This window comes from Eutrema salsugineum, unplaced genomic scaffold, assembly GCF_000478725.1.
Source record: "Eutrema salsugineum unplaced genomic scaffold, Eutsalg1_0 scaffold_1, whole genome shotgun sequence".
Taxonomy (NCBI): Eukaryota; Viridiplantae; Streptophyta; class Magnoliopsida; order Brassicales; family Brassicaceae; genus Eutrema; species Eutrema salsugineum.
The window spans coordinates 11,187,640-11,202,670 of record NW_006256909.1 but is presented as its reverse complement, the minus strand read 5'-3'; the positions used below and the strand labels follow the sequence as shown (position 1 = coordinate 11,202,670).

The 15,031-nt window shown below is 35.5% G+C and overlaps 2 protein-coding genes across 4 annotated transcripts in view; one reads left to right on the top strand and one right to left on the bottom strand.

The window, feature by feature from the left end:
- The window catches only part of LOC18028211 (ubiquitin-like-specific protease ESD4), a 3,368-nt gene extending 1,306 nt beyond the window's left edge, over positions 1-2,062 (top strand). The window contains exons 3-9 of one of the 2 annotated variants that reach the window (XM_006414367.2): positions 2-102; positions 192-290; positions 577-666; positions 767-886; positions 1,002-1,105; positions 1,458-1,530; positions 1,715-2,062. In XM_006414367.2, the coding sequence (XP_006414430.2) occupies positions 2-102; positions 192-290; positions 577-666; positions 767-886; positions 1,002-1,105; positions 1,458-1,530; positions 1,715-1,777 (650 nt within the window). In that variant the 3' untranslated portion in view covers positions 1,778-2,062. Of the gene's footprint in view, position 1; positions 103-191; positions 291-576; positions 667-766; positions 893-1,001; positions 1,106-1,457; positions 1,531-1,714 lie in introns of those variants that run through there. The other variant, XM_024148746.1, reaches the window with a different exon arrangement.
- Positions 2,023-7,423, bottom strand: LOC18028209 (kinesin-like protein KIN-13A). Of its 2 annotated transcripts, XM_006414368.2 has the most exons (14): positions 7,248-7,423; positions 7,074-7,152; positions 6,697-6,953; positions 6,123-6,344; positions 5,452-5,643; positions 5,245-5,346; positions 5,034-5,111; positions 4,724-4,805; positions 4,429-4,591; positions 3,885-4,214; positions 3,512-3,730; positions 2,801-3,419; positions 2,618-2,683; positions 2,023-2,529 (listed from the first exon to the last, which is right to left on the bottom strand). In XM_006414368.2, the coding sequence occupies exons 3-14, from the start codon at positions 6,898-6,900 to the stop codon at positions 2,347-2,349; spliced, it is 2,460 nt and encodes an 819-aa protein (XP_006414431.1). In that variant the 5' UTR covers positions 6,901-6,953; positions 7,074-7,152; positions 7,248-7,423; the 3' UTR covers positions 2,023-2,346. The 2 variants fall into 2 exon arrangements, with proteins under 2 accessions (XP_006414431.1, XP_024004513.1); XM_024148745.1 differs by lacking the exons at positions 5,452-5,643; positions 6,123-6,344; positions 6,697-6,953; positions 7,074-7,152; positions 7,248-7,423 and having other exon boundaries at positions 5,181-5,346.
- Between the last annotated feature and the right edge of the window lie 7,608 nt (positions 7,424-15,031).

Genomic DNA, 15,031 nt, shown 5'->3' with positions numbered 1-15,031 from the left:
CTTTTCAGAAGGAAGGTCATGGCTACTCATGAAAGCTCGAACATTGATATTACTGGAGAAGTTCTACAATGCCTTACACCATCTTCATGGCTAAATGACGAGGTACTACTGGTTCTTCATAAGATTCTGCTCGATTAAGAGCTCTTAAATAATAAATTTTTCGTTTGATGTGTTCTTCTTCTGTATTGTAGGTTATCAATGTCTACCTTGAACTACTCAAAGAAAGAGAAACTAGAGAGCCCAAGAAGTACTTGAAGTGTCATTTCTTCAATACCTTTTTCTACAAAAAGGTTTGTTTTCTTTTCTGTGCTCACATGGTTATCAAGAACAGTGGATATTTTTTTGCTCGTGTCAGTTTGTTAGTTTAGCTGCTACTTGTTTCCAGAAAAACGATAAGCACTATGTTCAAGAGATTTGTTTGCTAAGATTATTAATTATTTTGCCACGTTTCTCCCCTGTGGTACTCTTTTGTCTCTGGCTTCTATATCCAATGAGCACCCAACACAAGCTGTGGCCTTTTATATGTTGATAAATACCTCGTGGACATATGTTTGATCTCTCTAACGTTTTTTCCAGCTCGTAAGCGACTCCGGTTATAATTATAATGCTGTCAGGAGATGGACTACGCAGAGAAAGTTAGGATATGCCCTTATTGACTGTGACATGGTAATTTTTTTTGAGGAACCTGGATTTTTAGATTCTCTTGGTTAGTTTTAGAAATGTAGTCCAATATATTTATGTTTGAACCAGTCTTTGCTCTCTGCAGATATTTGTTCCCATTCACAGGGGTGTGCATTGGACTTTGGCAGTTATTAACAACAGGGATCACAAGTTCCTGTATCTCGATTCACTAAACGGAGTTGATTCTAGGATCTTAAATGCTCTGGTATAATTTTATTCCAACTCTCATTCTCTTTATTTAAGCTCGTTATGATGTATTGGAGTCATTAAAAGAGATCAGAGGCTATGGTAGCTAACGCAGCAACTGATATGTGCTTCAGGCAAAATACTTGACCGACGAAGCTAAGGAAAAAAGTGGAAAAAACATTGATGTTACTTCGTGGGACATGGAATTTGTTGAAGACCTTCCCCAACAACAAAATGGGTACGTAACTATTCTTGAACTTGCTATGTTTATGATTATGTGAAAGGAACTATCTTGTTTGAAATCACTCCTTGTAGAATCAGCTAGCTGTATTCCAATGTGGAATATGGCTTAGTTAAAGTATAAATTTCGTTTGAGATTGGTAGAGAGAAAATTATTCTATATGAATTATGATTATGGGAGCAACAAGCATATCTAGTCATAGTTTTCTGCTGGGATCATTTTCTTGAAACACAATCTGAATGGCCGGAATCAATCAAAACACTATGTGGTTATGCTCTTAGCTCATTGTTTTAATCCTCTGCTAACTATTATCTTCTTCTTTTTTCTTTTGCAATTTATATATTGCCAGGTATGACTGTGGAATGTTTATGCTTAAGTACATCGACTTTTTCAGTAGAGGCCTGGGGCTATGTTTCAACCAGGTAAGCAATTAGAATCCAGATCTCCTAAAATGCTTCTTCAAGGAATTGTAGTTAAATGAAGAGTAAACTGGTTGTCTGGAAAATTTGTTATGGAATTAGTAAATCACTTAACGCTGTTAATAACATTTGCATGTTCTACGATTTGATACAAAAACTGTTTCCGTCTTGTGTTACTTTGGTGCAGGAACACATGCCATACTTCCGGCTAAGAACGGCTAAAGAGATTCTGAGACTACGAGCTAACTAAAGCTGCTTGGGCTGTGTTTATTTTTCGTAACCGAAGATATATATAGTAATGAAAACCTGATCTTCGTGGGACTGTATTTTACACGAGTTGTTCAGTCAAACCGGTACGACCGCAGTTAAGAGCAAAAATTAGAAGTTAAGCCGGTTCAATTTTTTTGTTCTTCTGTTAACCGTAGCCAGTTCCACAATCAACTATTATAAGTTTATAACAGATAACGTCTTTGAAAGCAAAGGTTTTCATTATAGAAACGATCTGCTCTATACATTGTACACAAATGATACAAATGTACAACGAATACAACTTTCAATTAGAGCTGCTTCAATTAGAGTTCCACATAACTGTTATTATGGCAGTATAACTTTCAATTCACATTTCATTATCAGAGTTGTAGAAACATCGAATACAAATGTTGACAAGGACACAGAAAATCAAAACCCACCCCTCACAAGAGAACAGGAAAAAACAAACACATTCCCCAATTCACAAAAAACACGAGGAAGGAAGATTTGTGTGTATTAGAATTAAAAGATCACCTGACTGAAACCGAAAATAACACTTCATTCCCTTATCTAGCGCGGAACTCGCTTCCGGCTAAGTATCTCTTGTTCTTTCAGACGGTGTTGGAACCGAGCAAGACGGGCTTGGAGGCTAACGAGACCAGCTGCTTTACGGGACAACACAAAGCTCAGTTGTGTAACGTAGTTGTCAATCATGCTCCCTGGCCGATCCACCTCCGCTAGTAATTTCATTTCCTGGTCAAAACCCAAAATAAATGTTGAAAACAAACTACAAAACATAAGCCAGCCAATATAACAAGCAGGGTCAATAATTTTTTAGTACCTCACGGACAATCTCCATTGTATCCTCGATTTCTTTTCTGTGCGCTGTAATTAAGGCCTCTTCCTCCTGCCAGAGTTTAAAACCAATATACAAAGTTAAACCGCTGTACAGGTTTCTAACGGTTGTTCGTGAGCAAAAATTCATTACATTCCCTCATTCAAGAAGCAGATGGGTTATTATTACCTCAAGCAATGCATCGATATTTTCGTCAAGAGAAGGCTCTGTTGTTTTTTCATATTGCCTTGAAGCAGCATCGCTTGTGTCCTGACTTGTGCTAACATTATGCTGTCTATAGTTTTTCGTGTCATGGATATCAGACGAACTGATGACCTCTCTTTTTGACAAGTATTGAGGTCTTTCTGGTTTATCCTCCCGGGAAACTTTCCTACGAGGCGGTGATACTTTCTTCACTTTTTCTTCTTGATCTGAAGTATCTTGAGAATAAGAAGAGGATGAGTGATTCCTTTGACTAGTGGAGCCGCCAAAAGTATTGCTCGTATCTGATCTTCCTTTGTCCATTGATATCGATGGTATTTCACTTTCCTCTCTAAAGTTGACCGGATATGAAGATGGGTAATGTGTAGGCTGCTTGAATTCAATACCCGAAGTAGAGTAGTTGTCTTTCTCTAACCTCCTCCCTGTCTCCTGTACATTATATTCCTGTGAAGACGGCTCAAAGATATCTTCTGCATCATTTGAAGCTAGTTGAGAAGAAGCCAAAGAAACATCCTTATTAGCTGGCGGCAACGAGTTGAAAGTTTGATCCTTCTTGCTATTTCCACTTTTAGATAGACTTTTAACCCTGTTTGATTTAATAAATTACAGACATGAGTAAAAGAATGTAATCGAGGGTTACTTTAGATTTGGAAACCATTTTTGGTCGTCTAAACATACCGGTCGGCGTATCTTAATGTATTGAGGGTATGTTCACATGATCCTTCGTTTGGAGAGATGCATGAAATCATCACCGTTCTTGAGTTTCCAACAAATGAGTCACGGAGCACTTCAGTTAGTTTGCTTCCACGGAATGGAATATGTAGCTGGTCATTGTCCAGCGCACGGATACATTCTTTGAGAGCTAAGAGACTCTTATTTATTTCTGCACCTTCAATCCTACATCATCAAAAAGAACAGTTTAGATCAAGAGTAGTTGTTCAGAAGAAAAGGTACAATTACTTTATCCATGGTTTTAAAACATAAGGTCTACATGGCTGGGGAAGTCAATACTCAAAACTCTTCTTCCACCAGAGGACAAAGATGACCTTACCTTGTTTGGCGGTCATTGTCTGTGGTGTCTGCACCTCTTTCACTGCCAGCAAGATCGATGAAAGAAATCTTCCCCACAACTTTCCCTCGTGATTCATTACTATCATTGTTATTTCGTCTAGTTTCTTTTACCTCCACATGCTTCTTGACAACAAGCTGCAATATAGCATGTGATCTAGAAGATTCCTCATTGGCGCCAGTTGATCCTGTGCTTCTTGAAGCATTCCCTTTGTCGATAAAATCCTTTACAATTTGAACATCCGAGACTTCATATTCTTGCAGGCCAACAATGCAAACTTGTTGTCTACCATCTTCTCGCATACATAGTTTCCTACTCAGCAACAACGGAATTAGTCAGCCAACTATACACATGCCTTTTTAATACAAGAAAACAGTCACGAAAGTATGGAGACTTAAAAATAAAAAAGAGTTTAAGTGCCTGACCAAGGTGTTGTCTAGTGGCATTTTTTCGGAAGCAAAAAGATAAACGCATAACACCAAATGTAACCTTTCAAAGACATATAAAGAGAAAAAGAAACACTAACTTTCTCTCGGAGAGAAGATCGTAAAGCTTTCCACCATATATCTCAAAATAACTGAGCCACAGCTTAAGCCTCTGATCACGATATACTGGTTGATTTAACATCCTCATAAGATCTTGAACAGCTCGTATAGGCAATGGTTTCATTGTAAATGTCTTACCGCTACCTAATTAAAAAAAAAAAAAAAATCATTATCAGAGCCACAAAAGCATGAAGATAATATTAGTGAGTAAAAAGTACCAATTATAAATAAATTGGCCTTATAGAAATTCCCAGGAAAAAAATGTACATTACGTACCTGTTTGACCATATGCAAAACAGGTGGCTTTCGTTCTCTGGAAAATGGTGGGAATAATTGGCTCTATAGTGACCCGATACACCTGATCAAAGGTTCAGCAAACAACTTCATAAATAGAGAATACATATACTCTAAAACGAAACTCAAACAAGAAAAAACGTGGATAATAAGGGTTGTTGCACTATAATTTGAAAATCACAAGGTTGTTTTCTTTTAAAACTAATCTATGTTATCTCGTATCTTGAAGTACAGTAAAACACTCCCGCAAAGATTGTCAGTAGATTTCAGTTTCTGAAGGCTATAAAATTACCTCGTCATTTGAAACATGCTCACCCAGAACAGCATCAAAGCAAAACTCATGCTTTTCCACATAAGCAGTCAAATCCACCTGCACCAACAAAGATTAAGTTTCATTCAATATCAGAGAAAGATATATAAAATGAAGAGGATCTATGACCTTTAATCTCGTTGAACTGAATCATGGATGTCATCGTTATCTTTAATGAAGCACACACACGAACCTTCAACTTGGTCTCATGAACAGTCAAAGAATTATCAGATACGGTCACGATATCATCCTCCTTTCTAGCAGTTTCCTTTTTATTTAGAGGTCTCTTCCTTACCTGAAACAAATATATGAAAATGTATAGTTCAACAATAATGACCATTGCTTGTAATTTCAACAGAGGAATAGAAAACCAGGTAGCAGATCAAAACAAATATCATACCACTACTTTAATTTTGGCTACACTGTTCTCTCTTCCACTACTTTCTTTTTCACTCCTGGGAAATGGGCTTGAAGGTTCAGCATCCTGCTCTTGTCGCTGTTGCCGATTAACTGGCACATTAAAGTCTTCTTCAAATGCTTGATTGACACTAGGCATGAAAGGTGATGGCTCAAAGGGTTCAGAAATCACATGCTGCAAGATGAATGTAATTTTAGTTTACACAAGCAATGAGTTGATAGCTATTACAATGAAATCATTGTGATTAAGCAGCAGCAAATGTAAGCAACACTCCACCCAAAAGAAAACTTTTTCAACAAACCACACCCAAATTGGGGCATTTTCAACTCCTTTTAATCGCACTACCTTCTCTCTACGCTAATGACTTGCTTGCACATAATAAATTGCAAAATCTATATGGTATTTTCACAACAGTAATGATTATTTGACAAACAAAGGTATATAGGTCTCAATATCAAAAGTAGTACAAAAGATGATTATAGGGGAGCTGACCAATACAATAGGTGTGCGTCAAATATAAGATTGTAACTGAATGCTGACAAAACAGTATTTGTAACCAAGATGGCGCTCAAAGATATTCTTGACCCTACTATCTGTGGACATTACGAGCAAATTAGGAAACTTCTTTGATCTAAATTCCCTTGCAAACATACCTCGGATAGCAGCTCCGTGTCATCCATTGCATGAAGATCTAGTAACCCAGCTCCAAAGTCACCTCTGAACTCGGGTGAATAAAATCCATCCGAAGAGGGCAAAGCGGCTGATGTTTGACCAGTGGGTGTATACGGCTCAGAAGCCGATTCCCCATTAAAGTTAAGATTTCTCATTAATTTGAAAAGTCTTTGCTTCTCTTCAGCAGTTTGTGCTCCATAACCCTAAGCAATAACACCGATATCATAAAAACATCAAACACCAGAAGGTGCCACACAAATTTCCAGAGCCAAAAAGTTGTCCAATCTCCAATAAAAAGAAAAAAATGACCAATTAACTGATCACATGTATAGAAAACCCAATGACTTGCAAGAGAAAATCTTAATGTACATGACTTCTAGACAGTCCTACTTCTGTAGCAGAAAAATGTACCCAAAACTTGTCTGTCTGAGATATATGCTCTACAATCATAATAAACTAAGAATTGGGCTTTAAGCAAACACTACCAAATGTAGGGAGCAGACACATACAAAACATGCAAGCTCACGCAAGAGTCTGAAAGGAAGAAGTTAGTACCTGCATGAGAAGGTTTGGGAGTTGACGCTGATCAATGCCTGTGGAAGCAACTGGAGACGCCAGATGCTGCAAACCAGCAGACTGGAGCCACCGTGCCATGACGGCATCGCCTGCCTCATTGATTGGTCCTGCATTTTGCAGAGCCGCACCATCGTACAGCGCCGTCGCAGCCGCAGCATTAGTCTGCTGCATCTGGCCGCCCATGAGGCGCTGTGATCTTCGTTGAGGAGCCAACTTGGGAGATCTGTAGAACAACTCTTCATCCAAAAAAAAAACAGAGTAAAAATCATCACCCAAGAGGTTTCCGTATTAGGAAAATGAACAATTAGATGATTGCTCCGATTACAGAGTTTAAGATGTGATCAAAGGAAACTCACAATGAAGAAATAATTAGGATTCAATGAAGAACATGAAAGCGGGCGAATACACCTGAAACTTGTTTCACTTCCTTCGAATCTGAAATTCCACCGATAGATTCCATCATGAAAAGTTGCATCAGAGAAATGGAGCAAAGATCGATGAATCTACAATACCAATAAAAAAATGATTACCAAAAGGAGACGAAGACAAACGACGGTGGAAATCGATGATCGGGAATTTTCTCGGGAAAAAATCGGATCCGTCGGAGGAAGAACCCTAAGCGACCCGTAGTTTTGGCTATGGAGGACAGAAGAAGACAGCGAGCGAGGCGAATCTGTTTAAATTTTCCGTCGCCTATCTCGTAAGCGATGCTATTGCTAAGCAGAAAGAAAGACAAAGAGATTTGACAAATGTATTTAACCAAAAAAAAAAACAAATTATTTAAAAATTCGAAAAATCTACAATTTTGAAGTAACAAATGAGCCCCCCGGAACTTCACAAAATCTTTGATTAGCCCAAGGTTTTATATAGTGTATGATCTCATCTAACCAAGAGCGTCCATTTTCATCATTTATGTAATTATAAATCAATAAGTTTATTCAGTCTTAGATTAAGTTTTTAACTCATCTACAATTTTTTTAATATTTCTCTAAATTAAGAAAATGTTATAGTTTTGAGTCTTTTGACTTTACTAATTTAATAAGGATTTAAGTTAGCATCTTTTGCAACATAGAAATATATAATAATTATTTAAATATTTGAAAAATCTACAATTTTGAAGTAACAAATGAGAGCCCCGGAACTTCACAAAATCTTTGATTAGTCCAAGGTTTTATATATTTTATGATCTCATCTAACCAAGAGCATTCATTTTCATCATTTATGTCATTGTAAATCAATAAGTTTATTCAGTCTTAGATTAAGTTTTTACCTCATCTACAATTTTTTAATATTTCTCTAAATTAAGAAAATGTTATAGTTTTAAGCCTTTTTGACTTTACTAATGTAATAAGGATTTAAGCTAGCATCTTTTGCAACATAAAAATATATAATAATTATAATAAACTAAAATTATGATTTTTTTGAATTGAATGTCAAATTTCTTCAAACCAAAAAAAAAACCATTGTTACAATGAATGTATCAAGAGTTTAGCTTTTTACAATGCTGAGATTAAGTTCAAAAAGAAACAGAGAAAGATTTCTATAGTTGCAAACCAGAGCTTCATCCCTTTGTCATATCTCTTGTCACCCATACTTCTTATTGAAAATTGAAAATTGAAAATTGAAAATTGAAAATTGAAAATTGAAAATTGAAAATTGAAAATTGAAAATTGAAAATTGAAAATTGAAAATTGAAAATTGAAAATTGAAAATTGAAAATTGAAAATTGAAAAACTAAAAATTGAAAATTGGAAGATTCTTAAGCCAAAATCTAAACTAATCTATGAGACATTTAGAAGAATCGAGTTTCTTGCTATGTATGACATCTAAGTATGAATAAAATTACAATGAAAAGACTCGTATCATGGTCCTTACACTTTTAATTTTGTCACACACTTTTCCAGCTACTAAACAAGTATGATATGGTTTTAAATAGTTTTTTACCATAAGGTCCATCGCATGCTTAAGATTGATAGTTCAGGTTATTGCAAAGTGGTGTTTCAAAAAAAAAAAGGTTATTATAAAGTGAAGTAATGCATGCAGCATGCTGCGAACACAACACATTTTGTAGAATTGATACATGATTATTGTTTTGGTTGGAGTCAAAATTGAAACTATTCAACTCAATGAGTTATTTACTTATTTATAAGTCATGATTGCCACAACTTATTTATCTATTAGTTTCGAATTGGAAATATTGTATAATAAAAATATACTAATAAAATATTGATGGAAGCTAAAGATTTCTATCTACCCACATAAAGTAACGCAGTTACCATATAGTTTATACTTCATATTGAACACCAGAAATGTCGCGTTGCTTTAGGGTGTTCGAGGACCTAATTATAGTTATTATAAAAAGCAATAAAGTGAAATTGCGATGTAATACTCTAATAATGAGTTTTTTTTATAATCTATTGGCATATATTATCAATTTAATCTGAGTTGAATAGATCTAGTTTTGTTGATATTAAACTATAAGATTTTGTGAAGTGGGCAAACAAAACTTGTGGGGTTACTTAAGCCTAAAGCGTTTTCATGAGAGGGATTCGAATTTGAAGTATACACTGTTTCGGAGGAGTGGCCAAAGCTCCATCTTTGTCTATCAAATTTTTTCATACCGACAAAGCTAGTACCTAGTTTTTATCAGCTTCATAAAAACGACCCTGGAGTTTCTTTAATACATTTTCTCTCCTACTATAGCTATCCCTAGATTTACATGCCAACAACACCCTTTAAATTTCGTTTTTTCGCCAACATATATATAACTTCAGTTTGATCATAGACTCATAGTCGAACTCTAACATGTAATGAATATGCTAAACTTATTAAAAATAAACCAAAGCTTTTATTTGGTAAACTTTCTAAGATGTTACTAAAAAAAATAGCATTGTTTATAGATCCTTCTTTTTCGTTAACCAAAAGATAATGAAATAGTTAATGTTTATCTTACTCCAACACATAAAACCTTGAATATACTGTGTTAATACAATATACAAACTTGTTAATTGAAGGTAATATCAACACTGATTTGAATTGAGCTAATATCGGTTTGGTCTTAAGCTTAATTGAGTTTAAGAGAAGATTGGAGATAACCAGAAGAGTTATTAGATTTGGTTTGATCAAGATGAACCGGGGTCTTTTATATATATATATATATATTAGGAGATAAGATTTGTATGTTACAGAGTGAGAATATAGATGTTAGAGGATAAGGTAAAAAGAGAGAGATCGAAGAGGCTTATTCTTCGTGATCTCGGTGTGAATCTCTTGTATCGATCATATTCTAGTGGATTATTCCTTGCTCGTGCTGTTGAGCCCCAGAGAGTAGCTATCCTATCCTCACCGGAAATTAACAAAATTCTGTGTCATTGCTTTATCTTTCTTTCTCTCTCTTCGTTTTGGTGTTCTTTAGCTGAAATCAGAGCTTAGGTCTGAGGTTTAGATCACTACAACTTTTTTCAAAATAAAAATAAAAATAAAAAAAAAGTCAGGAGAAAGTTGATGAAAATTGACAAAATAAATGGGAAGACAGAGAAGAAGCAAAAGAGTTGAAACAACGTAAAGTCGACCACGTTACGTTTACTATTACTTGAGACACAATACGTACCAGCGAATATTGGTTGTACACTCTAATCTCTTTCTTGTACACACACACCTATCTCCCATTTATATAAACTCTTGTATACCTATTTATGTTGACCAGTTACATCACCAAATAAAAATTATATAAGTCTAAATCATATGACATTAACCAGCAGCAAACGATTAATGTTTAATGAATAATAAATCAACCGAAAATCTTATGATAATCACTCAATGCGCGCCTACATTACTACATACACCAAATTTACATTTGCATGTTTCGTATACACATTATATGGCGTCTACACGCACATCTACTTATTTGTTTACAATCTCCCTAAACATAAAAATTTGAATCAAATTAAAATTAATCGATTATTTAAATCTGACCAACAAAACAATGAGTATAATCATTTGGTTAGATGAACGTGATTTACGATTTACCATTTACAAAAAATGACAGGTTCGATGATTAAGATGATGGACAATGGTTTCAACCATAATGACATGAAAGATCAGTGAAAACTTAAAATAAAGATTTAGATATAGAACGATCCATTCGTACTAGCGATTTACACATAACATTTGTGCCGAGCATCACGCTTCTTGGTCTTAAAGAAAAACCAATATCATTTGACAGAATTTGACTCAGAGAAATATAGAAAATTACTTCAGTCTATAGTCGATTTGAGTAGTTAATAACTCCAAATGTAGAAAGTTTCATAAAAATAGATAAAGATAGATATTGGACTAATTTGATCAAATTTCTAGACGTTGCATTGGCACTCAAGATCGTTGGCAAGGTTTTTGTCAGAGAAACCATGAAATCCGACAATCTTGTCGCATTAGAGCGCGGTCGATAAAACTCAGTATTATCTCGTACCAAAGCAAACCATATGTAAAAAGTTCGGTTATTGGTATTAAAATTGAAGCCATTATATAAGTTAGATTGGAAGAGTTATAGTAACCATACTACAAGAAAGAGGGGCATTTCCAACGAATTTTTTACGTTGATTCTTCGAAATAGTAAATTTACGGCTAAATTACGTAAGTTTTACGACGTCTACATATTTCGTCGTAATTTCGACGTAAAATAATACTCTCGTCGTAAAATTACGACGATATTACGACGAATGAAGAAGGAATTTTATTTCGTCGTAACATTGTCGTAAAATTTACGTCGATTATACAATGAGTTGTCCTCGATCTTGTAGTTGACATAATATCGATGTAAATATGATGTAACTTATATTTCGACATAAATTTGATGTAAATATTCAATGGCAATATGTTGGTAACCAAACAAAAAATCTATATATACCCTCTCTTCTCTCATCATTCTATCAACCTAAAAAAAACATATAAAGACACAATTTTTTGAGTCTTTGAATGTTTGAGTAAAATTTTTAGTAGTTGAAATTTATATCAAAGTTCAAAAACAAAAAATCAATTATTTGTTTTTGAAATGTCTATATACGATATACGAAAGTGGATGTATACGCCCAAATATGTTGATGGGTCGTTGACTGAAGACTTCAAAAACGGATTGGAAATATTCATGTACCAGGTCGGCCTTATGCAAACTGTAATTGAAAGCGGCAAAATGTATTGTCCTTGCGTGAAATGCAAAAATAGGAAACATATTTCTATTGACACTGTCTGGCAGCATTTATTGAATAGAGAGTTCATGCCACAATACTTTATTTGGTATCAGCATGGAGAGAGATATGGTTAAAATAATGGTCAGATGGCTGTACGGAGTAGTAGTAATCATCAAGAACATGGAGATTTTGAAGCATCAAATGATTATCAAAGTAATCAAGTTCAGGGTGAAGATCAGGATAGAATACATGATATGGTTACTGATGCATTTCATGAAACACATGCTGATGATATTGTTGAGGAGCCCAATGCAGATGCGAAACGCTTTTATGATATGTTAAACGCAGCAAAACAGCCTCTTTACGAGGGATGTAGGGAAAGTTTATCTAAATTATCATTAGCAGCTCGGATGATGACAATAAAAATTGATCACAATCTATCTGAAGTTTGCATGAACGATTGGGCATATCTTATTAAAGAGTATTTGCCAGATGATAATTTGGCTGCTGAAACGTATTATGAAATTCAGAAGCTGGTTTTTAGTCTTGGATTGCCTTCTAAGATGATTGATGTTTGTGTTGATAGTTGTATGCTTTTTTGGAGAGATGATGAGAAGCTTCAAGAATGTTGTTTCTGCCAAAAGCCAAGATATAGACCGCAAATTGCTGGGCATAAGAAGATTCCGTACCAACGAATGTGGTATCTTCCTATCACTGATAGGTTAAAAAGACTATATCAATCTGAATGGACAGCTGCGTCGATGAGATGACATTCAGAACATTCACAAACAGATGGCAAAATGACTCACCCTTCTGACGAGAAATCTTGGAAACATTTTAACACCGCACATCCAGACTTTGCTAGATCTAAGCGAAATGTTTATCTTGGTCTTTGCATTGACGGGTTTAGTCCATTTAGTATGTCTGGTAGGCAATATTCATTATGGCCTGTGATTCTTACGCCATATAGCCTTCCTCCAGATATGTGCATGCAAAGGAAGTTTTTGTTTCTAAGTATCTTAGTCCCTGGTCCAAATCATCCGAAGCGGGCCCTTGAAGTGTTTTTGCAGCCACTCATACATGAGTTAAACCAGTTGTGGCATGTCGGAGTATGAACATATGACTGTTCGAGTGGTAAAAATTTTACGATGCGAGCGATGCTTATGTGGACAATAAGCGATTTCCCGACATACGGAATGCTATCAGGTTGGACAACGCATGGAAGGTTATCATGTCCTTATTGTCTTGATAGGACTGATGCATTTCAACTTAAACATGGTCGGAAAACCTGTTGGTTTGATTACCACCGTCGGTTTTTACCACCAAACCATCAATATAGAATAAACAAGCGTTTGTTTATAAAGAACAAATTGGTTCGTCTCCCTCCACCAGTGTACTTAACTGGGGTATATCTTGAAGCGCAAATAGATTATTGGGATGGACTTGAAATGGTCCCCCGAGGAGGAAATTGGCACATTCCAGCGAATATGCCTGAAGGATATGGGGTTCATCATAATTGGCACAAAAAAGTATATTTTGGGATCTGCTATACTAGAAAGATCATTTGCTAAGACATAATCTTGATGTTATGCACATTGAGAAGAATTTTTTCGATAACAGCATGCATACCGTTTTGAACGTCCAAGGAAGAACCAAAGACAACGTTAAATCACGGATGGACTTGCCTGATATATGTAATAGAATTGAGTTGCATATTGTGAGTAATGGGAAAGCACCAGTTCCTGTATTTCGGTTGGATGCAGAACAAAAAGTGGCATTGTTTAATTGGGTATCATCAGCCGTGAAATTTTGTGATGGGTATGTATCTAATCTGGCTAAATCTGTAGATAAAGGACAAAAGTTTTCAGGGATGAAAAGTCATGATTGTCATCTGTTTATGCAACGATTACTTCCTTTTGCGTTTGCTGAACTCATACCGGGACATATCCATGAAGCACTATGAGGCATTGGAGCTTTCTTTCGTGATTTAAGTATAATGACATTATCAGCAGATGTAGTTGCACAACTTTCGACAAATATTCTAATATTGTTGTGCAATTTAGAGAAAATATTTCCACCTGCTTTCTTCGATGTTATGGAACATTTACCTATACACCTCCCTCACGAAGCAGAGTTAGGAAGACCTGTTCAGTTTAGGTGGATGTATCCGTTTGAACGCTTTATGAAGCATTTAAAGGGTAAGGCTAAAACCTTAGCAAAAGTTGAAGGGTCTATCGTGGCGGGAAGTTTGACAGAAGAGACTTCTCATTTCACGTCTTACTATTTTGCTCCGAAGGTTTGTACACACAAACGGGCTCCAAGACGTTATGACGATAGGGGTGTAGGACAAATTTACGCAGTAGAAGGTGTGCCAGATATATTCTCACCAATTGGACGTCTAAGTGGGAAACTAAAAGAAACTTGTTGGTCAAACGAACAGGACTACCACAGCGCACATACATACATACTTCTGAACTGCGGCGAATTGGCACCTTACGAGAGGTACTACAGAATTATATATATGCATGATTATATATATATTGATTGAATTGATGCTGAGAAAAAAATATATTCCATAACAATGTTTTTTAATTTCAGCACTTTTGTTAGTCAAGTCCGAGAATGCATTGACGGTGTTTCAGAAGATGAAATTAACAATCGGAAAGACCAATATTATGCATTGTGGTTAAAAGCTCAGATCGATCATGATGACATGACATACGCAGTATGGTTTCATGAGTTGCTCCATGGTCCTATTATATCTAAGATAACTACTGCAATTATGTATTTCACCCATGACTATGTTTTTTATACCTACGGTTATGACATTCAACGGACAACTACCAACTATGGAGTTTGTGTACGAGGTGAAGTGAACTTTTATGAAAAGACCATTTACACATGTGAGATACTCGTCAGTGTGATTAGTCTCAAACTGCAAAGGAAGCAGAAAAGTTAATCAACAGAAATGTGTAAGAGAGAAACTTGATGTATTTGATTCCATGATGCTAGATGACGATATATGACATGCTTTATGATGCCTGAATCATGATGATCGTTAAGTTTGATGGGTTTACTTTTGAGTTTTGACCAACATGATAACCACTTGAATATATTATTATTTGGTT

Bases quoted from the DNA above. Each gene is read 5' to 3' on its own strand.
- LOC18028209 (XM_006414368.2), bottom strand. From the start codon at position 6,900: ATGGGCGGCCAGATGCAGCAGACTAATGCTGCGGCTGCGACGGCGCTG. The intron at 6,345-6,696 runs GTACTAACTTCT...GTTATTGCTTAG, and splicing joins TCCCAAACCTTCTCATGCAG to GGTTATGGAGCACAAACTGC. The intron at 5,112-5,244 runs GTTCGTGTGTGT...TTGTTGGTGCAG, and splicing joins TTCATGAGACCAAGTTGAAG to GTGGATTTGACTGCTTATGT.